General features: G+C 44.0%; 1 protein-coding gene across 3 annotated transcripts in view; it reads right to left on the bottom strand.

Moving 5' to 3' along the window:
* Window positions 1-29: 29 nt before the first annotated feature.
* efl1 (elongation factor like GTPase 1) overlaps window positions 30-23,215 on the bottom strand; it is a 24,672-nt gene continuing 1,486 nt past the window's right edge. Inside the window, exons 1-20 of one of the 3 annotated variants that reach the window (XM_087136554.1) lie at window positions 20,836-20,949; window positions 17,705-17,846; window positions 16,669-16,821; window positions 16,351-16,484; window positions 15,578-15,769; window positions 14,951-15,129; window positions 14,021-14,144; window positions 13,170-13,249; window positions 11,958-12,094; window positions 11,487-11,609; window positions 10,523-10,622; window positions 9,735-9,853; window positions 8,528-8,700; window positions 7,717-7,855; window positions 6,344-6,475; window positions 5,326-5,473; window positions 4,481-4,592; window positions 2,850-3,849; window positions 1,960-2,144; window positions 30-1,076 (exon numbers count right to left, since the gene is read on the bottom strand). In XM_087136554.1, coding sequence (XP_086992680.1) covers window positions 888-1,076; window positions 1,960-2,144; window positions 2,850-3,849; window positions 4,481-4,592; window positions 5,326-5,473; window positions 6,344-6,475; window positions 7,717-7,855; window positions 8,528-8,700; window positions 9,735-9,853; window positions 10,523-10,622; window positions 11,487-11,609; window positions 11,958-12,094; window positions 13,170-13,249; window positions 14,021-14,144; window positions 14,951-15,129; window positions 15,578-15,769; window positions 16,351-16,484; window positions 16,669-16,821; window positions 17,705-17,795 — 3,510 coding nt within the window. In that variant the 5' untranslated portion in view covers window positions 17,796-17,846; window positions 20,836-20,949 and the 3' untranslated portion in view covers window positions 30-887. Of the gene's footprint in view, window positions 1,077-1,959; window positions 2,145-2,849; window positions 3,850-4,480; window positions 4,593-5,325; window positions 5,474-6,343; window positions 6,476-7,716; window positions 7,856-8,527; window positions 8,701-9,734; window positions 9,854-10,522; window positions 10,623-11,486; window positions 11,610-11,957; window positions 12,095-13,169; window positions 13,250-14,020; window positions 14,145-14,950; window positions 15,130-15,577; window positions 15,770-16,350; window positions 16,485-16,668; window positions 16,822-17,704; window positions 17,847-20,835; window positions 20,950-23,215 lie in introns of those variants that run through there. The other 2 variants (XM_087136555.1, XM_087136556.1) reach the window with 2 other exon arrangements.

The raw sequence follows: 23,215 nt of genomic DNA, 5'->3' as shown, positions 1-23,215 counted from the left end.
GAAAGCATCTTAGGGGAATACACACTGTATACAGTACATGACGTGACGATCAATCACATTTTATTGGTCTTTTCTGCTCAAACTGAGTTCCATACAAGGACAAAATGACAATGAATGGCCAAAAAGTGTAATCGGTCTAAACTATCCAAAATCATGTTTATTTAAATTTTCTGAACTTAACTGCAATACCACCCCCCCCTACTCATCATCACGATTTTCACGTACTTGACATATGTCACACACTGCAACACAACTTGATGTGCTCACTTCTTCATAAACACTGTGGTAATTGTGCCGTTTCACAATAGGGCGCCTCAAAGAGTTTGCAACGCGTTGGCCAATCACAACGCTCGCAATTTGTCGAACATTTCTAAACGCGCTTTGGGTTGACAACTTTCGCGCATTGTGATTGGCCAACGCGTTGCAAACTCTTGGTGGCGCACTATTGTGAAACAGCCGTATTGTCTGGATGGTGTCCCCCGGCCAAAGCTGGAGACAGTTTCACAAACTGTTCAGTTTGGGCCTACACGTGTTGGGCATACCTTGCATCGAAAGCCGGCAAGCCGATCCCTGTAAATTTTTTTCTTAAAACTTAACATGTGGGAAAAAGATGATGTAATATGACAAAACATAGATTATCATCCTCACGCCCAGATTGATAGTTCCAAATTATGGAAAAAGTGTTATGTCACCTTGAAAAATTTTACCCATGAAAAATATTGTTCAGATTGAGGCTATATCTGTAATTAATGCAATAAAGTCAGGCTCTTTGCCATTTCAGCTTGTTCAATAAATAAAGTGGCTTCAGAGAACATGATCCAAAATGGCCACCTCCTGAACAAAGTCCACTGACACTCCCACTTCCCTGAACTTCCTGGTGATCCAGGCTACTTGTTCTTAGACAGAGTTCTTTGCTTTTCCGCATGTTCCACAGTCTTCTTGTCGATGTACAGCCCTTTGCGACGACGCACACCGTTCATGTACTTCAGTGCCTGGTTTTCGTTCTCCGCCTTCTCACCAAAATGAAGCAGCTCCTCTTCTGTTGAGGGCTCCCAAAAGGGATCACTGAGAACCACCTGCATTGGTTTTGATGGGGGGGGGCAGAAGAGTGGGTAGGAAAATTCTTATTCAGTGAAAGTCTTTGGCTGTGTCAAAATCGACTAGCAATTGGCTGGAATAAAACACTCATCTTTGGGCAATGGCTGCAGTGGCTAAGCCAGTGCATCTTTGGGCAATGGCTACAGTGGCTAAGCCAGTGGATCTTTGGGCAATGGCTGCAGTGGCTAAGCCAGTGGATCTTTGGGCAATGGCTGCAGTGGCTAAGCCAGTGGATCTTTGGGCAATGGTTGCAGTGGCTAAGCCAGTGGATCTTTGGGCAATGGTTGCAGTGGCTAAGCCAGTGGATCTTTGGGCAATGGCTGCAGTGGCTAAGCCAGTGGATCTTTGAGCAATGGCTGCAGTGGCTAAGCCAGTGGATCTTTGGGCAATGGTTGCAGTGGCTAAGCCAGTGGATCTTTGGGCAATGGCTGCAGTGGCTAAGCCAGTGGATTTATGAGTTTGTGTGTTGTTTCCAGTCATAGCCACAATGAAGCCTTTGTTTGACTACAGTCTGGTTCCCATTCCCTCCATAACATTTCAGACTGAGGGAGAAAGCATGAACCAGTCTAAGAAAGGGCTCACAGCTCACTTGCTCTGGACAAGTGTTGTGTATTACAAAAACCAATGTGGGATTGGAAGGGTCTTGAATTGACACCAATATTTGGACTCAAATAGAGGAACGGCCATTTATGCAATTAGTCTGTGCATCGGGTTTTGCCCAAATTACTTAACTACGGCTAGACATAACAAACTCACCAATTGTAGCCACTGGCTAGCCAATGCAGCCATTTCTAATAGACTTGTGCATTACTGTGCCAATAATTCGGACACTACCTCAAACACCAACATTGAATGTCTCACCTGCCAATGACTGAAGAACAGCTGGGGGCTGGCCAGCCCACTTGTTCGCTTGCGGATCTCCTCAGCAAAGCCAAAGCTCTCGGCAACGGGAAGGGTTGCAGTGATATCAAACACCGGGGAGCCCTCACGCATCTCTTCCTTCAGTATGCTGCCATCTCGACGGGATACCACTCCATATACACGTCCTAACATAAAGGCCAATCAAAGTACAGGAGACCACAAGCTCTATTCAGGCCGGTTTCTGGAACTTACAAGTAGAAACCATGAATTTAATCTCCCAAGAGCTTTCTTTATTAAAAACTGAACGGCCAATGTTGAGACCATATCCTTCTTCTACAAGTCCAGTCTCAAGTCAGTTTCTTTGTGAATGACAAACAAATATAAAAGCAAATTGTTATTCGAGACTGATTGGAGTCCAAGTTGGAAACTTGAGTCAACAATACACTAAAAGGCCCATTTAATAATTTTTATGACAATGATATAGTTTTATTGTAACAGCTGTTTAACCACTTGCTGCCGGGTGGATTTTTCTTGAGCAAGACAAGATGCCGGGTCATTTTCAAGATTTTCCGTTTTCAAAATTCTTCAAAAATTCATGAATTCATTTAATGGCCGTTTATACCTACATGAAGGACTCTTTGGGTACTACTCTAAAGCTGACAGTTAACCTTCATTGACTTTTGAATATTTCAGCCAGTCTCTTGTGCTGAGCACGGTCTTTTGTTATAAGGCCCAACTATATAAAGCCTATGTACTCGAAAACGGGTTGCCCGGCAGGAAGTGGTTAACAGTACAAGTACTTCCACTAAGGTTTTTCATCTAATGACTCAGATCACTTTTAAAAACCCACGTAGCAGACAATGCACACTACAGGTCCTTCATTCACCCACCTAGTACATCTGCAGTCGCCTGAATATCACACTTGTACATGGCCGCCATGAGTCGCTGGGGCTGGATCTGGAAGGCGATGCGACAGCCCTCCTTCACGGTGGATATGATCTGGCCTGACATGGGGCCGTAACCTCGGCCAGCAAAATGAGGCCAAGGGCTGGAGACGTCCGGGGAACCCACCAATGGCGAACTACTATCGGAGGTTGGACTTTTCGCAAGAACCAATGGGGAGGGGCTCCCCTTCCCGATAGGTTCTTGCAAATCTTCAGAACGACTAACCGAAGTGGTAGACTCCACTTCCGCATCGGTGGATATACAAAAGTTTTCAGATCTTGAACTTTTGTTTGAGCTGAGCCTACTCTCGTTGGCCACGTTTAAGATTTCACTTGAGGTCTGCGAAGCACCAAAGAATCTATCACTGTTTGAATGCTCCTCCATGGTCCAGTTTTCAATTATGATGCATACGCCCATCATGGGTTCCTCACACAGGGGGCCTGCAAAAGTAGCTAGCTGGAATCCACTCACCACACTGCTGTCAAAGTCTCGGATCTCGCCTGCCCTGTCTTTTTCCTCGCTATCCAAGCAATGCCAAATGGCCGGCCGGTTGTACCCATCAATGCAGTTCAGCAATAGGTTGGGGCCGCAACGCTTGGGGCCAAACGACCAGATCCGGTCGGCCGCCCCACGCCACTTCTTCCCAGCATTCGCAAATGCTGCATCTAAGTTTGTCTGGAACTCTCGCAGCTGGGCCAAGATCTCAGCCGTCAGGCTGTCACCGGCATCCTGCTCATTGGTTCTCCTGGACAGCCACGCCACTGAGGTCTGATCCAGGATTCTGATCAGTTCTACATTCACCTCCAAGAGCTTGGTCACTTCTTCGGGTAAAGGGCGAGCCCTGAGCTTAAAGCTGCTGAGCTTGTTGGAGGTCTTGATGTCCAGCGACCCATCTTTAGATATTTCGCTCTCAAACTCACTGATATTTGACCTAGTACGCTGGATCTGTGTTGTGCAGAAGAAAAACATCAACTCCCACAGGTTCCAAATATTTCTAGCATACTGACCACAGACAGATGAAATAAGATCGATGTTGTAGTTGATATGAGACCTCTTAAGACCATCACTAGACGCAAGACCATCACAGGACCCCAGAAGACCACAATATGACCTACACGAGATCTCCAGTTTGAATATAAGCCACGAGCTAGGCAACACTGCACTGCAAGAAAAGGTTTCCTTTGTCAGTGTTCATCCTTTTAATTATTACTGGTCTTGTGAAAGGTCTTCTGAGGGTCTTGACTATAATGATGACTCTTATCCTCTGACACCCTCCAAAACACAAAAGCGGTGGTTATGTACTTCCCATTGTAACAAGTCTTTTTACACTTTCAGTTGCAAAATCTTTCACAAGACCAGTCATAAGTAACAAGCTGAACAGTGACAAGGGAATGGTTGCAGAGACTTACGATGGCTTAACTGCAACACTATTAAACAGAGTGTCTGGAGACACTTCAAAAAGATTTCGACCAGCTTATTAATTTCCTGGGGCTTGATGTTCTTATAGAACACTGTGCAGTGGTGCAATGCTTGACAAATTAAATTCCCTGTAACATCATGATGGCTCAGCACTTACCTGATTGATGTCATCAATGACCTCATTCACCATGTCAACCTTGGGAGGGACAATGATAGTTTCTCGGAAGGGGACAATTGGCTCCGAAACATTGATCTCGATCTTGGCAAATCTGAACAATGGCAAAGACCGTGTTTGTTTTAATTTTAAAAATGAGCTCTTCTTGCAGTCATAAAAGTAAGGTAACAAATTAAGCAATTCTTTCTTCATAAACCATGGGCCAGAAATTCTACCTTCACTAGAGCCACAGGTTCTCTGTTCTCACTTTCCAGTGGCAACGTGAAAATGTGTGCTCTTAGTCATTTTTAGGGTGCTGAATTCAAATCTGCCTGTTGCCACAGCGTCAGGCTGTTCTAAAAGCCACCACAAGAGGGCTTCAATTCCATTTTTGGTCAAAAACAGCATTTTGGACAAAACTTTTACATTTGTATCAGTGAATATGCAATACATGTAAGCTATGATTGAGGAATATGGAAAGAACATGCAAAAAAACTGTTTAATCTCTGAAAAATTTTATCAACCTACATGAAAACAGTTGCCAATTTTGATGGACGGGAACAGATACAATTATGAGAGGCCCATGTAGAGGCAACTGTTTTCCTGCAAAGCCGTGACTGCTCTAAAAAACAACAATTTTTCCAACATATGTATGTAAGGCTTTTCGGTTGCAGCTACGCGTTTAATTATTTCAAAAACACAAACTACTTTTGTTTTCTATTCTAATCCATATTTCCCAAACTGAACATGTCATGGTTTCATTCATGTCCTCCCTTAACCTCTTAACCATGTACCTCTCCTTAACAACCTGCTTGTATGAGCAAACAGCAAAACGACATTGAAAATACCTGTCTCTGAGGTCATCAAGGCAGCGCTCCAGGTGGACTTCGCCTGCAGCCACTATGACATGTTCGCCAGTCTCTTGTACCAAAACCTCCACGCAGGGATCGGCCTGGTTCAGCAGCTTCATGCCCATCACAAGAGATGGCATGTCGGCTTTATCAGGGAGGCAAAGACAAGACGCAATAAGACAGAGGTGGAGGTCAAGCACTGACTCCTGCTCTGGTAGATTCTCCTAATCATCGGGCCCTCTATACAAGTGCTTCCTCTGCGGGGACAAGAAAGTCCAGGCAGATACTTCAAGACCATGGGCAAGTTTGAGTGGCGACCATTTGTTAACCACAAGTTAAAGTTGCCTGGTACCCAGGAAATATTTTGTGTTCGGGTCACAATGAAAAAACTGACCAGTCATTGGCAAATGGTCATCACCCGAACTTGCTTACTGCCTCCGATGGCACAGTACCATGCTCAAAGATCCTGCAGGATTGTGTGAAGGACAGCTGATCAAAGGGCATCAACATGCACAATGTACATGTAAGTATCTGGACCGTGTATGAACAAGAGATTGTGTGTTTTTACATAGCAAACATCCTCTTGGTTGGGACATCCTTTTTGCATGCACAGGTGCATATACACAGGGCCTGGGCATTGCCGAGCATGCTTATAACCACTAGATATCTCTTGGAATGACTATCATCATGTGCGTACTGGGCTACCAGTCTCTACATTGTTTGCCAGCAAGGATGTGCAATGTATTTTTACCCAGAGCAGATGGGGTTCCATGCAAATCAGAGCCATTCTGTACTTCAAAAAGGGAAGTTGTATAATTTTCATTTCTTGCACTGTTCCACTCTAAGACGCAGTCCTAAGGCAGGGGGAAAAACTCAAAACCTAGAGCTAAGCCAAAAGCATAGATCTTTGGGAGTGGGGAGGACCTACAGAGCAATTTCAAGGAAATAATGAAACTCTGGCAAACGATGGGAGCGGATTTCACGACGGATGTTGAGTGACAAGTTATAAACTCACCCAAGTGTTTGGGCTCCACAGCGACCCTGACAATCGGAGCAGCAGCAAAGGTCATGGAGGTGAAAGCTGGACAGGCCACTGTGCTGGACACGGTCGCAGATTTTAAGACCAATTCCTCCAACCCCCCGATGCCTGTCAGGAAAAGAATTTTTAAAAATTGTCACAGCCTCTTCCTCGATGCTGCTGTCTTGCCTGCTATCCAGACCTGCAGTACCTATGCCGCACAGGTCACGTCAAAGTGACATGTGCAGTATAGGTACCGCACATGTAAGGTATTACATCGAAGTACCCACATAAAAGGTATTACATTGAATGCACATGCTTTGTTTCTTTTACTCTACATCCTAGCGGAATAATGAAGCAAAGTGTTGACTAGGGCATCAGGGTGCCTTACCCCCTTCAGCAAGGGGCTTTGGACACTCCTACCCAATACTCCCCTTCACAGGACAACTAAGGGTGCCTGTATATGCCAGTAACAGTAGTTACACATGCCTAGGGACCGGACAGCATTGGGCAAGATCCAGCGACGACTACACATCACTATAGTTCAACTAACAATGCCTGAACAATAGATGGTTTATGCCAGTAACGGTAGTTACACATCCCTAGGGACCGGACAGCATTGAGCAAGTTCCTGCGACGACCACAGATCACTACAGTTTAACTAACAACGCCTGAACGATAGACGGTTTATGCCAGTAACAGTAGTTACACATCCCTAGGGACCGGACAGCATTGGGCAAGTTCCAGTGACGACTACACATCACTACAGTTCAACTAACAACGTCTGAACGATAGACGGTTTATGCCAGTAACAGTAGTTACACATCCCTAGGGACCGGACAGCATTGGGCAAGTTCCAGCAACGACTACAGATCACTACAGTTCAATTAACAACGCCTAAACGATAAACGGTTTGGACTATCTAGTCAACCATTTGGGACAAGGCCCTATGGCATGGTCCCACTGCTATTTATCAATAGCCGATTTCATTTATTATTATAGAGGGAACAATTCACATGAAAATAATTGTATGAGATCTCGTGACTATGTACGCTGCGAGATTCGCAGCCAACTGTAAAATGACAGTAACGATGAGAGTTTTAAAAATTGACTGACTAGGGTCATTCGAGTGTAAATCAACGCACATGCGCATTGCTAATTTTGACAACTGGTCAATCTACAGTTTGCACCCAAACTTGCCTATAAATGGCTGTAAGCACAGAACTCAAATGATTCCAAGAACAACCTTGACACTGGCTCATGCCTGGACACTGACTTTAAGCAAATGGTGGCATTTTTCCATATGGAAGAGAGTATGGCAAATAATCAAAACTCATCAAAGACGAGCCAGTTTAATTTCAGGAACCCACCTAGGACGTTTCCTGCTGGTACACTGTTCATCGGTTCCAACTCTCTACCCATGAGTAGATACAGGTCGTTCACTTCAACCTCTGTCACACTGCTCCCAGACACCTCGCTCTCCACAAAGCTTAACATAACGCCTTCATCCTTGTACGCAATTAAACAGTGTAGGAAGCAATTTAAGACAGCTAGTTCAGTGAGAGTTACAGTAAGCTCAGTGGGTATCAGATGACATGATGATCATGACCCTTGACCTCTATGGACAGGACATGCAATGGCAGTCACATCATGAAATTCCAACAGAATAACTGTCTTGTAACCTGACTTGTGATTGTTCACTAAAATTTCCCACCAAATGCAAATTCAAGCTTTCTACCGTCCTTCCTGTATCTTTAATACACAAAACTGCCAGCTGCATGTAAACAAGCACCATTACTTATTTCAAAGATGCCAGTTTGACAGGAAATCTGTCATTTTTTTAGATTGGAACCCCTCTGGGTTATTTGATTTGACATTAATATATTGTTTTCAGTGGTTTTAAGAAACACTACCAATATTGTGACCATACCTTTAAACCCCATTATGAATTATTCAGTTTAACCGTACTAAAACAGTACGTTTGTATACCTGTTGTCTTACTGTCAGATTAAAGAGTTTCACACTGGAAAATTCGAAATTTGCAAAGTTTAAAAAGTCTCATTCTCACCTTGGAAGGAATATAATTAAAAAACACTTTCCAGATAGGCAATTAGTTTACATTGTAATTTTTTTTTACAAAATCAATCTGTTTCCCAGGAGTACATTTATGATGACACTTACCTTGGCCAAGGCTTTCATCGGGTCATGTTTAGGATTGAGAACATAGAGCTTCTGGCCTTTGTGTATCCGTCCGCTGAAGACACGGGCAAAGGCCAGAAAGGTCTCGCCTTCATCTCCCTTCTTGCCTTCAAGGGTGTTTTCGCTGGGCAACATCACGCCATTTTCTGAAGATTCTGGTGGTAGTAAATTCATAAGTAAATTCTGCTCTGAGCCTGAAAACCTTCCTCTGACACAGAGTCAAATTGCAATGGTGGCGAAGTTTCTGTGAATTTTCACTGCAATCAGAGGGTTTTGTCGTTGTAATCCTTTGTAGTTAAAACTCTCACGTGCATTGGCCTGTGCACTGAGGACACGTTAATAGGAAATTTAGATTTTTTGGCCCACCTGTCCCTAAAAGATACTGAAGAATGCAATGGAATATCAAACATATTGACTATGGAGAATAACTCGTTCCATATCTTCATGATATTTCTCACCATAACCTCATATTCTACAACCCTCAAAGTGATATTTGCTACAAGCAGTGCAGAGTAGTTCAATACATGGTCTGCCTCCGTGAAACCTGTCTGGTGTGTGTATACAAAACCAGTGGGGGATAAGACATGCATGAACACCTGCTACAGGAGACTCTAGGGCTGAGTTCAGATGGTGGGTTCTCATCAATCATGAACAGTTGGACGGACTTGTATTAGGGTCGGCCGCTCGAATGCCCGGAACGTACAACTGGTTATTGCTGGTAGTTAGTGACAAGTAACATACGACAGTGAGGCATCCATGTACGCTAATCAAGGTTAATGTCTAGATTTCCAGGCTACATTCTTTCCTACTTAAAAAGGAACATTTGTTTCTGTGGTAAGGAAAGTCATCAATGTTTATTAATACCAAAACTTTTCCACTGTCTCTGGCTTTGACGGCCATCTTGCTATTTTTTGCAACTCTTTAAGAATCAAAATCCTACGCATTTTTTCCTTGTTTGTGCAAAACTCTGATGAGGAGGAGGTGTGTGATCCTGTTCCGAGAACAGTGTTCTCGGGTCATGTTCCCGCCGTTCAAGTCCAAGAACAAGAACCCGTGTCAAGAACAGGCCACCCGGACATGATCCAAAATGCTCAACATTCATAACAGTCAGCTGCCACAACGTATGGTGCTTATAACTCCTCTGGAGCAAATATATTGAACTTTCTGTAACACTACTTTTTCCAATTACCTATCATGTTTTCTAGTTGGCTATCAGGTCGTGCATCCTGTTGCTGATTGGCTACTCTCTGGGCGTGTCTCTGTCTGGCCTCTTCTCTCCTCCTTTGCAGCTCTTCCTCTGTGAGAGGCCTGACAGAGAGAAGGGCACAAAGATGAGAAAACATTGATAACAATCCCCTCCGACAGAGAACTGAGTGTAAACAATGGCCAAATAGGTTGTGAAGATTTTTTCCACAGTTAGTCACAAAATTCTTTCAGAGATGATCAGGTACCAGGCCCCTCTGGTAAATAATTAAGACATTCATGCAACAATATGAATGTATTTTCATATTTTACACAACTGCTAGATTCCCTAAGTCTCTTCCTTTCCTTTTAGGAAATATGAATGTGGAATAAAAGAAATCCTAAGACAGACAAAATAAAGTGGCAGGTAGTCCGTGCAAACCTCTGAGCCCAATGCTAAAACTCTGCTACCCTCTCATGACTATGTATAACTTCAGAGGGCCTAGGGTCACGGCCGTGTTGGGAAGTTTTAACTGTCAGGAAAATTTAAATAGAGTTTGGGAGAACTGTAAGTGATCCTCAGACATTGGTCCTCTCATTGTCAGAATTCAATTTTCTAGGTGCAGTCCCTGTAAGTCTGCACACACGCCTGTCGTGTGCAGAGGTTCATCTCAACTAACGACTTAAAGCAGGATTTAGATGAAGATTTTGCTGAGTTCAGATGGATTAGTAGCACTGGGCTTGCCCGAAACAGAACGTTTGACTGCCAATCTGCAAGGTTGCAGCCTCACCTACCTCTGCTTGTTTCGGGGGAGAGAGGCATTATCTACAGCAAACATCTTGGAAATGTAGATAATGACAGGTGCTTCTTCATCGCTCTTGCACTCTTGGAAGGCTGGAGATACAATAAGGAAAAGACAGCATTATACGGAACACTGCTCCATTTCGAAATAGTTCAGGCATCATGACAATGACAAGAAACCCGATCCCAGCAGCTAGGCTTGACGGTAATGGCACTTTTGTTTTGGTCTTGAGGTTGATGGAGACGGAGGTAGGGTTAGGGATAGATATGGGGGGGTTGGATCACAATGGAAGGGTGGGCACAGGGGTTGGTTATGGGGAGGGGCTGAGGTGTGGGTCATGGTAAGGTTAGATGGGGCAAGTCCGGTGTTGGTTGGGGATGGGGCGGAGTGGGTTTCAGTACAGGCTTATTCTGCAAACCTTAAAGTAGGAGCCATCACTACCCTGGGATGTTGATGGGCAGTTGGTTTTCACGCATAGTATGCCTTTTCAAACCAAAGGGTGCTACCAGTGTTGTAGTCGAGACCACTGAAGACCTTCACAAGACCACACAAGGCCAGCACAAGACCAACATAAGACCTCCAGTCTGAATTTAAGCCACAACCTATTCAAATGAACTGCAACAAAAGGATTCCTTCGGCATTGTTCACCCTGTTACTTGTGACTAGTCTTGTGGGTGGTCTTGCGTTTGGTCTTGTGTCTGGTCTTATGCCTGGTCTTGTGCCTGGTCTCGACTACAACACTGGGTGCTACAGCTCAGGTCCAAGACTGCCCCTGCAGTAATGTTATTTACTTGATTGGGGTAGGGCAGGGGACTAGCGCTTGGATGGGGGGGAAGGCAAGAGCATGGGAGGGGTATTGTTGGGTTCTTGGTTTCGTCACAGGTGGAATACAGGATGGATAGTTTCAACACAGACAAACAAAGCTTTCAGACAAAGAGATAAGGTGTCTGTCTTACCAGATTTCAGCTGCTGTGATTGAGGAGGTAGAGTGTTGAATCGTCTACCGCCGGCACACATGAGCTTCTCTATCCTGACAGCATCAATGTTTAATGGGCTGGGCAGCTTCTGACATACCATGGCTGTGTGGCGAGAGTTTGATGGTTAAAGAAATAAATACGCGACCGTTGCCTATGATCAGACAAATTATAGATTTGAATCATCTAAATCTTGAGACCCAGAGATTATGAACAACTGAACACTCTCCACGCTCTGTACCATCTGACTATTTTCCAGAACAATTAAGAAAAATGAATCTTCACTTTTTCTAAACTGCTGATAATTTCCTTGAATCAATAAGGTGCCACAGATTTACAGATGTGGCACTCTGTTGTAATATGCACTCCCTAGAGGCAATATGGGCGGCCAATTCTGAAATGACCGCACACCAATCCAAAATACTACTGGCCTGTTCTTATACAAAAGGATACAGAGCACGGCTTGGGAAAGGGGTAGCCACTGTGCACAGATTGCCTGCAGATGCACCTTGGGGTCATTGTGCCGTAAGTCACGAGCTGCAATCTTCAGGTTCAAGGAATCAATGATCTTCAGCATTTTGTCCTTGTCCCTGCCAGAAAAAAAATGGATTCAATCACAAAATTGAGGAAGTATCAAATTATCTGCTTCAGAAAGCCAGGTTTTGGTAAAGTGTCCACTTGATGGTGTGACACGAGAAAGATGATACGTGTAAATATAGAGAAAAACCATCTTTACAAAACAAAGCTCAGATTTACTCCCCTGGATGCAAATAGTGAAAGCAAAGGATTACAAAATCGATACATAGTAGGCAATCACTAAAGTGAAGTAATACTGATAGAAAATAATGTAAGGGTTGTTTCATGATGTACATGATATTTCATGATTTCATGAGACTAAACAACTATATAGCACATGATGCCGTCATTAAATATGACTTTGCCAAATGACTGGTTTCAGCACTGTGACTGCATAGTCCCTTGCACTTTCGCGTTTTTACATGCCCTGGCCAATATTTTGGACAGAATACCAGTCTTGTCAGGATATCCATATGTCACAGTGACAGCACAGAAATTTACAGCTTACCGCACAAAAAAGAACAAAATTATAAAGGTGGGACAAGCAGGTAAGCACTGGTACAAACCAAAATGTCTTACTGATCATACATGTCCGATGCATTGATACATACATGTACACGCCATTGCAGGAATTGCTCTTGCCTTCAGTCTAGGATTGGGCACAGGAAGGATGCCTTTAACCCTAACCCTCCCAGGGTGCTTGGCAAGAAACCCTGCCAGACACATCAGCCTGCATCATTTGTCAAAGTGGCTCGCCTGCCCAGTATAACAAGATCCAATGGGTCAACCCTCCCTAGGGCCAAACAGCCTGAGAGTCTGTGGTTGCAAGTCACCACAAGATCCAACAGTGGTATTGTTCAATGGGACTAGCTCCGATTGTCTCAACCTGGCCAGTTTGTTCGGCTGCTGTTGATTGCCAAGTGCATCAAAGCGCACCAGACCTTTTTGCCTGATGCACTATGTTGCTTCTGGCAGGGTTAGGGTTAATAAGCTAAACACAGTTCTGACTACAAATGCAGTAAAACTGGTGCCTATCTCAGAGCTGAGGTTCTACATGCTGCAAACAAAGATTAGAACAAAGCTCATTACCTCTTGACCAATATGGTGTCATAGAGAGACCACAGATTTTCAAGAATAAATTGCACAAATAACGGCTTCTTCCCTTTCGCCTGCAGAGAAAGAGACATGAAGAGATACAATACATGTAAATAAGAGGTCAAAGGTTACAAGTTGCCATGCTATGAAGTAGCATAGAGTGCTCATTAACCCTAACAGTCCTCAATCCTTCACCTGTTGGAGGACTGAGGACTGTTAGGGTTAAGGGTAGCAGAGTTGTTTGGGGAATGGCTGAGAAAGCTTAGAGCAGATGGAAGAGGGGCTTGATACCAGAGACAAGTAACAGGTAATCTGGAACGCCCCTTGAGAGGTTTTTCAATTTGCCCAACAGGTGTACAGGTACGTGGAAACTTTGGCATGCTTCTCAATTTCAATACTGTATGTTAAAACCCTCCTTTGGTTTTACAGCACAGATATGCACGAGTGCCCACAGTCACTCTTGTGCATGTATTTTCTACATGAAACACAAACATGCACAGGTTCAGTGTGTACACAGTAGGTTGCCAACACAAAATGACCCAGGGTCTGCATTTGGTTTACTGCACAATTATTATGCACATGAAACAGTGAAGCACAGTTGTTGGGCAGCACAAAAGTGCAATCTGATATTCCTGTGAGGGACTGTTGGTGCAGTGCACAACACAACACAGCTGTGCTTCTTTGAGGTGTTTACCAAGTGACCCAAAGAGTGACTTCAGCACAAGAGGGTTAAGCAGGGCTTCTAGCCCATACGTTGGCATTTTAGCTGCTTTAGAAATAAACATTTTTTGCTCCTGGCAAGTCCACTGATAATTTTATATAATCTTTGAAGAGTCAAACGTTACCTGGGCCCCTTTCATGATTCGTTTGGTTTTGCTGTTCAAGAAGAAATCTCCCCACAACGTCTTTCGCAGGATTTCAAACTTCACACCCAGTTTGGCAGCATACATGGTTGCAAAATGGTCAATTCTGGAATGGCATAAAAAATGATTCCAGTTAACCCCTTCACGGCGGGATAATTTTGACCACGACTGCTGGGCTGTGGTATGCCCTGAATGGAGGGCTTTGTCCAGCAGCAGGCCCCATTGAACCAGCAGCTGCATGGTGAATAGACTGTATTTGTGGTATGCACTAATCCTCACACGACGGTGCAGTAGCAGCAGTCCTCCATAGCGAAGGGGTTAGTAAAAACAGACATGAGTTTGGCAATACAAGCACATCATAGTTCTCTGGAGCTATCATAAGTTGTAACCAGTATAGTCATTGTTTCACTAAATTTTTGGCATATACGCACACAGAAGGTGGAAAACACACCCAAATTTTGTGAAACTGCTCACTGTTTTAGTTGAAAACCTTATTTGAATAAGAGGGCTCTTAAAGTTATCAAGTGCTGGCAAGAAAGATTATCTTAACTTAAATTATTAAAGTTAGATGAATGGTTACTCAACCAAAGAGAGATTACGTGAAAGATCCTAAGCTAGGCAATATTAGGCGATAAAGAGAAATTTTAATGAAACATGGGGGATTATAAGACTAAAATGCTATGACTTTTCAGAGTTATTAACAAGGCATGAAAGTGGCACTAATTTTGTGCGTCTTGCTTTCAGGTTGTTTTTTTGTTTTGACACAGTGTTGGAAATTATCAAAACCTGAATGGTTAAGCCTCTGAATTTCCACAATTTGGGGGTTCAAAGATCAAGAAAATCCAAGAAAGTCCCTTGACATACTATCCCTGCCTAAGAGATCCACTCCAAGGAAAGGATATCACCACTTACCCAAAGCCCCAGCCATCTATAGCACTGGCAAAGATGACGTTCCCCTGGTCTGGAGAGAAATAGATATTGGAATCGTCTGTCTCCTCCAGCCCATCGCTCCAATCATACACCACTTTCTCTTCGTTGGTCTGGCAGCGTTCTGAGTCATTCGACTGGACTGTTCTCTCCGTGTTTTGTTGCTGCAAAAACAAAACGTCTCAATACGAAGTTTGAAAGGCATCACTATTAAAAAAAATTGCTGATTTCTTTGTAACTTTTGTAAGCAGTGCATTTTGATTATTTCTCCTGTGCTTAGGGAGCATCTCATCAGTCGGAGGGAGCGTTATGTTGCAACATTCCATCAGATCGCTTCAGCCTTCCTCTGGAGTAGCCTGTGTGCCTATAAGAATCGAGACCATTCCGTTGGACCTTTCTACCTTTCACTGGTAAGCATGAGGGAAATGTGAGTGTAGTATATTGATCTGAGACTATCAATGCTGGGTATTTAGCAGAGACCAATTGTACCAGAAGGAGTGACTTTTGCTTTTGCTCTTCAAATGGGCTGCCAGAAAGCACTGAAATTGCAGCGCTAACAATCATACATGTACGGCCAGGCAGCACAACACAGGGACCAACAAACAAACTTACGGTGGCTTGCTCCAGGACTCCCGAGGCAAACAGGTTTCCCACCACGGCGTTAACCTGCTCCAGCACCTGCTGAAGACGCAGGTGGGCCTCCTGGGGGGTGTACTTGAGCTCCGAAATGAGGCGGTCTATCTTGTTGAGGACCAGGCAGGGGGTGATGTGCTCAAGCCAGGCCTGGCGCAAGACTACATGGGTCTGCGTTGGGAGATGCATTCGCGTTAGGAGAGTGGCAGAGAAATAAGAACAAATATTGATCAATTTTCAATACATGTATCAGCAAATGCAATTACCGAACAATGGTCAATGGGAGACTGTTCCTTACAAACAAAGTGGACACCTTGAAATAACCTGGCCACAACTTTCATTCCTCTTAAGCAATCTACCTATGTGAAAGAGACTGGAATCAGTCACTCCAGTCAACTACAGTGAAGCAGTTTATTTCTGCCCATGATGAAGGCAGGTAAATTACTAGGACTCATCAAATGGCCCACTTGGCAAGGCAGGGCTGTGCCAAGGAGCAGGTAACCGACTGCTTTCTCAGTAATCGGCATGAGCAAAGTATGTTTTATTCAGACTGTGATTAACTTAACTTTGAGTGTTGAAAACAAAATTGGCTTCTAGGGTTACTGTTGGAAAGTTTGACACAGATTTTTTTTTTAATACGATTTCCTTCAAGTTTCTGATTCTTCTCATATTTGACGTAAAATCTGATTAAGCAACTTGTTGAAATCAGTGACTTGAAGGGAGCCAGAGTCTGCAAACAACCCTCAACTTACCTGCGGACACACTCCCTCCACCACGTCTACGACAACGAGGGCGCCATCACACAATCTGGTCGCGGTGGATACCTCTCCCGAGAAGTCCACATGACCCGGGGAGTCAATCAAGTTGATAAGGTAGTCCTGATCCCCTGAAGACAGCAATGGACTCCATTAGCATACAAACATTTGATGAAACTTAGATTGTGGGAGAACCGTGGCAAAATGGTCGGAAAATCAAATGGCTTGAGCACAGCAAGAGTTTTTAGTTGTCATTCGACTCTACATTCTGCAATCTAGGAAAATTTCCTAAAGCCATGGTGGTGTGGTACTAACCTTGGCTAAAGCGAAGAGATATTGCACTGGATTTCATGGTGATGCCCCGTAGCTGCTCGTCCTGTCGGCTATCCATGTATCGCAGCTTCCCTGCCATTCGCGACGAGATGATCCCGTTACTGGAAAGCAGGGCGTCAGCCATTGTGGTTTTGCCTGGCAAAAATGGTGCAACATTCTGTCAGTACTGACCCAAAGGGCACAGTTCAGAGGGTTCCTTACTTGACTTCAGACTCAAGATTTTGTTACTGGAATTTGGAAAAAGCAAACTGAACACTGTAGGTTCAGTTGGTCCTTGCCACTAACACCACTTCATTTACAGTTGGCAAGCCTGCTGTATCCAATCCAACCAGTGCAGCAGTGCGAAATTGACTAAGCCAATGGCTGTGGCAAAATGGAACGACTGCGACCAGGAGTACCACGTTTGTCTGTGGCAAGTGGCTACTGCCATCAGCAAGCAGCTTCCATGAGCACATTTAGTATTTCTGGCCACAGCCATGATTTTTGGCTGTGGTTTAATGGCTTGAGAAAATGATCATTTCTTGCTGCCCTCATTGGTGGAATCAATCCACTCTTAGATGCAAGGTACATGTACTGGTATCTTTCTTTCTTTCAGGAATGACATCAATTTGTGCATTTGTTACCTTTATGAAAGTCATTTATCCTTTTTTGAGGCTGACGAAAAATGACTCATAGATGGGCCTCAAAAAGAAAGAACCTGTGGTCTTTTTTGAGGCAGCATTCATTTTTTTTAAAATTTAAATACATTTATTTCACCAAGATGGTGGACAGATTTATTGAACTCTTGCTGATAGGCACTGTCCGAATTGCTTGGCTGCAGCTTAAAACTTGCACAGCTACAATCAAGTAAATCTGACAGGGCCTTAGTTTGACGTCAAATAGGGACTTCCATCTGTCTACCAGGCCTAACATTTGTGATTTTAGATAAATTTCGTATTAAGAAAAAAAAAGTCAAAATGCACGGAAAATGCAACAGAAAGGAGAGACAGTAAGATATCAGCTGCGCCAGTTTACTCACCATGGTCCACGTGTGCCAAGATACAGATGTTGCGGATGTTGGTCGCATTCTCTTGTAGTCTGGAGAGTTGCTCAGCATCAACCCCCTTCATATTACCTCAGGACTCCGCCCAACACCTCCAACTGATAATTTAGGTCAACCACTATGTACGAGAATAATTACAGGCATGCTAATTAACAGCTTTAACAAAAGAAAATGTAACCACACCGGACCTGATGTGGCCTGTTATTAGAAGTGCACATACAGCAATTTACAGCAGAACTCAGGTACCACTGGTTACTGTCCAGCAGTGTCCAGCATACTGTCCAGATATAGTTGTTCGGGGGGGGTGGCTATTTAATATATTTACAGTAATCTCAATCTGACCAAAATCTAACGTTACACATGTGATTCCTTTCCACCAACTTTGCATGCTTAGGCTCTAAATAATTGGCATACTGTGCTCCAACACTGGACAAAATTGTTGGGAATTTAGGCAATAGCCAAATGCTCTCCAGCCCCCTCTCCCCACTCCTCCGGTCAATTTTGTCATGTCCGGCCGGAGTGCAGACTACGCGCATAACTGTGTTAGACCCAACATTGAAAGGGGGTCTGGGGGTTGGAGGCCCAACGAGATTTGTCCAGGATTGTAGCCTAACGTTAGCTGTCAGTACTACTAATAAACATTACGCGACAGCCGCACATTGCCAAAGGTCACAGTCTGCCATGTGTGCGTATGTCCAGTTAACCCTGCATTAACATTGACAGACACCTGATTTAATTTCCCAAATGTAACCCAAATACGCCTAGGGTCATAACAATCAGGAGACATTGCCCGAGTAACAGTCTTTGGAGTAATTGCAGAATACCCCGCCACGCAAAAACACCCCCTAAAAATCCAATGGCTACGTAGTCAAGTGGAGGTTGTTCAACTTCCAGGTCATCCTTGCGTCAAGGTACGTGTTGTGTACAGTACTGAAGTCATTTTTGAGAATGAAGCACTCACTTGAATTACATACAACTCACAAGGGGAAGACCTTGTGAGTCCTGCAACGCAAAGTGAATGGGGATGGCGGAAGAATTTTTTAAGTCCAGTGTGGGTCCCGGGGAGCGGCTACGCAGATGCAGGGATACGAAGTGGGCCCTATGGATGGAAGTGTGATTCCATATCCGAGTATTCGCAGCTACGAGGTGGGCAAGGTGAGTGGCGGGGTATTCCAGGGGTTCTGCTGAAAGTTTGGTGGTCCCTTACCAGAACTGCTTACGCAGCCGCTTGAGCAATCCTTGTTAGGGTGCAGGCCGCAACAAATTGGTTTTTTTTTAGTTTGCCCGATCGGGCAGGCCATGCCATAAATTTGCTTGCCCGAATGGGATCAACACTTGCCGAAGATTTCTTGGGATCCACAATTATTATGGTTATTTAACCACTTCGTGCCGGGGCATTTTTCAACGTTGAGGATGCTGGGCCGGCATGACTATCATTTTTTCCGTTTTCAAAATCCTTCAACAATTCATCATTCCATTTAACAGTCGTTTATAGCCGCACGGAGTAATCTTTAGGCACTGTTCTAAGTTGACAGGTGACCTTCATTGACGCCCGAATATTTCAGCCAGGCCTGCAGCCTTGTAAACAGAGCCCAGATTGTGCAGTGTTATACAACTGTCTTTTGTTCACGAACCTGGCTCAGTGCACTGCTGACCTCTTTTCAATAGGGGCCAGATTAGCATGCAGCGGTGCTGTGTGGCTCATCGCTGCGGTGGTGGAGAGCTTTTGTCCCCGGTGGTAATCCGCTTGCTCTAAATACCCCAAACCCTGGTATACGGTTTCAAAATAACGCTGGATTATCACCACTTTTGAGAGTGAAAAATGCCGGTAATGCCCAGCAGCCTGGTCTTTTGTTCGGAGTACGGTCTTTTGTTCGGAGTACGGTCTTTTGTTACAGGGCCCTGTTTCCTTTGTCCGAGTTCGGAGACCCCGGCCACACATATAAACCATACGGCTCCGATTTCGGAGTCCCCGGCTGGTAGTGGTTAACTTTGGCCTACTGCAATACATGCAGTCTTTTATTAGGCCCCAAATCAGTTGGACTTTGCCTCTCAAAAATAGTGTTGGTAGGTTGGAAATTTTTTTGTTGGGGGGGCAATTTTTTGTGCTGATTGAATGGCATCAATGGGGATGACAGTTTCCATAATTATCTCAAAAGGTGATTAACACCCGTCTTAATCTATGTAAAAATTTCTACATTCAGTAATTCACAAAAAAAGTACTGACAATTCACACAGTGCTACTCAGGCAATCGTGACAGCAAACTGGCCAATAATGTCCATGTATCGCATGGTAAGCGTGCGTGATGCATCCGGACCAGCAGTTGATAATACTTGAGCTAGAGCCAAGAGCAGAATGACCTCAAATTAAACTTATGAACGCAGAAAATACATACATAAATAAGAGACCAAGTCCTGTTAATTAACTTGCACAAAACCTCTTGAACATCAAAGTCTTTTCGGACAATGTAGAGTGGACATGTACAGTACATTCAGTACATGTTCAGTACAGACTGGTTTTGGCTCCTACATTTCCATCACACATTTTTGAATGGGTGTGGCGCGGCGGGAACCAGAGCAGCTTCGTTTAATGCATTGAGCTTCGCGCATGTGGTTTCACGCCACTGCGACTTCTCAAAACAAGCATTTTAATGTGAGAAAAGGTTACTGAAAGATATTTGTGACGACAGAAAAGACATCAGTTTTCAACTGACCCACCGGACCACCAGTTTCATTAGATCAGCGGGTCCGCCGACTCTTTTACTGGCCTTGGGCCAGCGGACCACTGTAAATTTCGACCAGGTCAGCTGTAGGCCTATTCTGCAATTGTGCACACTCTTTTTCGGGCCGACCATTTTTAGTAAAAGTAACTAAAAACCATGGGGTCCCGAAGTTTATAAACCCCAAGATGCATGTCACTGTCAACATTGTCACGGACAGGCTAGCCATTACTAATTAGTGACACAGACCCTCGCTCTCGCTCCAGCCATTATTCATTATGGCATGTATGGCCCGGATAGGCGCACAGAAAAAGCTCTAGCGATGATCATCGGTCACACGCATTTCTAAAAGTAAGCATTGCTTTGCAGTATTTCGTCAATAGTTACCAACTAAATGTTCAATTCTTCTCTTGAAGCTCTGTCGTCCCCAAAACCACGAAGAGATCCGAACCAAATTTAACCACATCCACATCACGCACATGCCGCTTGCGCAATCAGTGTAATAATAATACATGTACTAACAATAATCAGATACCGTGTTGTATTTCTTGTTCAACAACGTAGATATACGGCAGGGAACTACTTGTCGGTACCTAGTCCCAAAGTACGGTGGCTATTAAACAACACCACAATGACGAATTTGGAAACGAAATACTGCATTAAAATACATTAATGAGTTTTTGGGTGGTAACACATTTTTTTCCGGATCTGTTAAAGATCAGCCACAGTGATTTTATACAATAAAATGTTATTTAACAGGGAATTGGTCGTTATAACCCATAAAATGACTAACGTGTCTAAATTTTGCTTTGATTTGACGTGCTCAAATTTAAGACAAACAACTTCATCGCAAAATTAGTACTGGTGCTTTAAGCGGATTTCATCGACATACAAACAACAGAGGGATAGTTCGCCTCAAACCCAGTGGCGTAGCCACGGGGGAGGGGGGCTGGGGGCAGGTTCCCGAAAAGTTCCCGAATCCCGCTTTTTAGGGCACCATTCGTCGTCATCGATATTCGAATATGGTAATGAAGTCCGTGCTTGCGCACCCAGTAAAATGGCCCACGTATATCCTACAAACATGTAGCACGTTCAACGAACTGCATTTATTGGTACATTGATAAGCTGTGTTTCCATGATATCCCATTAGCCTTTTGAAGCATGACGGGCACAATGAGTCCCGAGTGGGACCAAAGGAGGGCGCAATTTTCCAAGCAACAGGGGCTCCTTTGGTGAGAAATGCACTTCGCTGACAAACTTCCGAAATGCACGGGTAATACAGTATTGTCGATACTAACAAAATGAAGACTCCCCTCCACACAGCTCCATCTTGTCAACCGATGAGGGGGTGCTTCTACTCAAGGCGGATAGGCGAGGGCCACGGACTTGCAAACACATTTCCTTGTGTCGAATTCCTTATGGGCAAAACAATGGATGGCAGAGGGTATCATCGCGTTCGGTGAGTAAGTGATATATTTCTGATAGCCCCGAGGCCCTCTTTTTGAGTCCTTTTGTTGAAGTGATCTCTAACATAATTCGGAGCTTTTCAGCCAAGATGTCAGCTTTAAAATTCAGTGCATCAACGCAGAACCAAAAGAAATTTAAGCATCTCGCAATGAAAATGCAGGTGCTCCCAAGAAACTCTTCCAGATCTTATAGCTAATTTGACTCTCTTTAGTTTGTCTTCTTTCTCTTTTGTCTTAGAATTGCGCCTTTAATTCCCTGGTAATTTGGTGCTTTTTAAAAATGCCTGCACTTTACATCATGAAGGTCTTTTGCTTTCAGAACAAAAATTTAGAAATTCAACGCGAAACACGTGCTGTAGTCCTGTTCCCTGAGGTCTGTTATGAAGTGCCCTTCCCTGCAACAGCCCCTTGGTACAGCTACAGAAATATTTTTCTCCATCGGTAACCTTTTTCTGTTTTCAAAATTGTTTGATAGGGTTTACTGCTTTACCCAATCATGTAGTTTACATTATTATACATTCCTCTTCAACACTTGTATTTGTTTTGACATTCTTGTTATTTCAGGCCAAAGGGGGAAGTGTCTACTGGTTTAAAAGAACAAACTATTTGAAAGATAAATATCCTTTGCGCTTGCTCCCAGTCTGGGTGTTGTGCATCCAACTTCGATGATATTGACGGTGCAATTATTTATCGATTCAACATCCACTGAAAAATTAGATGTCGGGGTTGGATTTGATATAGGGGAAGAAATGTCCCCCTTTTGTCTGTTGGTGCCGCGGCTACCGATATCTATAATGGGTGGAGTTCCAGAGTTGTTATGGATTCAAGTCACTTGACTGGGACTGAGCATGGAGGAAGGGGGGACTGCGTTGGACTCGAGTTGCTATTTTTGTGACTCGTGACTTGATTGCAACTATCAGCTTTTGACTTGTGACTTGACATGGACTTGCAAAAAATGGCTTGTGACTTGACATGGGCTTGCAGATTATGACTTGTTTACCAATGTAAGTCAGAAAACAAAACTACTCAATCGAACCCATTAAAGTTTAATTTTCAACTAGGCCTATCAGCCTCCTGACTTCTTGGCTATGGCGGGTCTTGCACATTTGACCGGCAGTGCTTGAATGTTTTTCACCTCTACCTCGACTATCCGGGGCAGCCAATCAACAGATTCGTTTGAGCCTTGTAATGAATCATTCCTATAATTTATGACGTCATAGAGTCTAGAATTGAAAAAAAATGGCGTCCCAATCTCGAGCCCGTAAATTTCTGCGTAAAAGGCGGCAATTCGAATGTGTGAC

The sequence above is a fragment of the Acanthaster planci genome, linkage group LG05 (assembly GCF_054643075.1).
Source record: "Acanthaster planci isolate LZ-2023a linkage group LG05, COTS_SCS, whole genome shotgun sequence".
Taxonomy (NCBI): domain Eukaryota; kingdom Metazoa; phylum Echinodermata; class Asteroidea; order Valvatida; family Acanthasteridae; genus Acanthaster; species Acanthaster planci.
The sequence above is the reverse complement of the archived record's forward strand: the minus strand, read 5'-3'. Positions and strand labels throughout refer to the sequence as shown.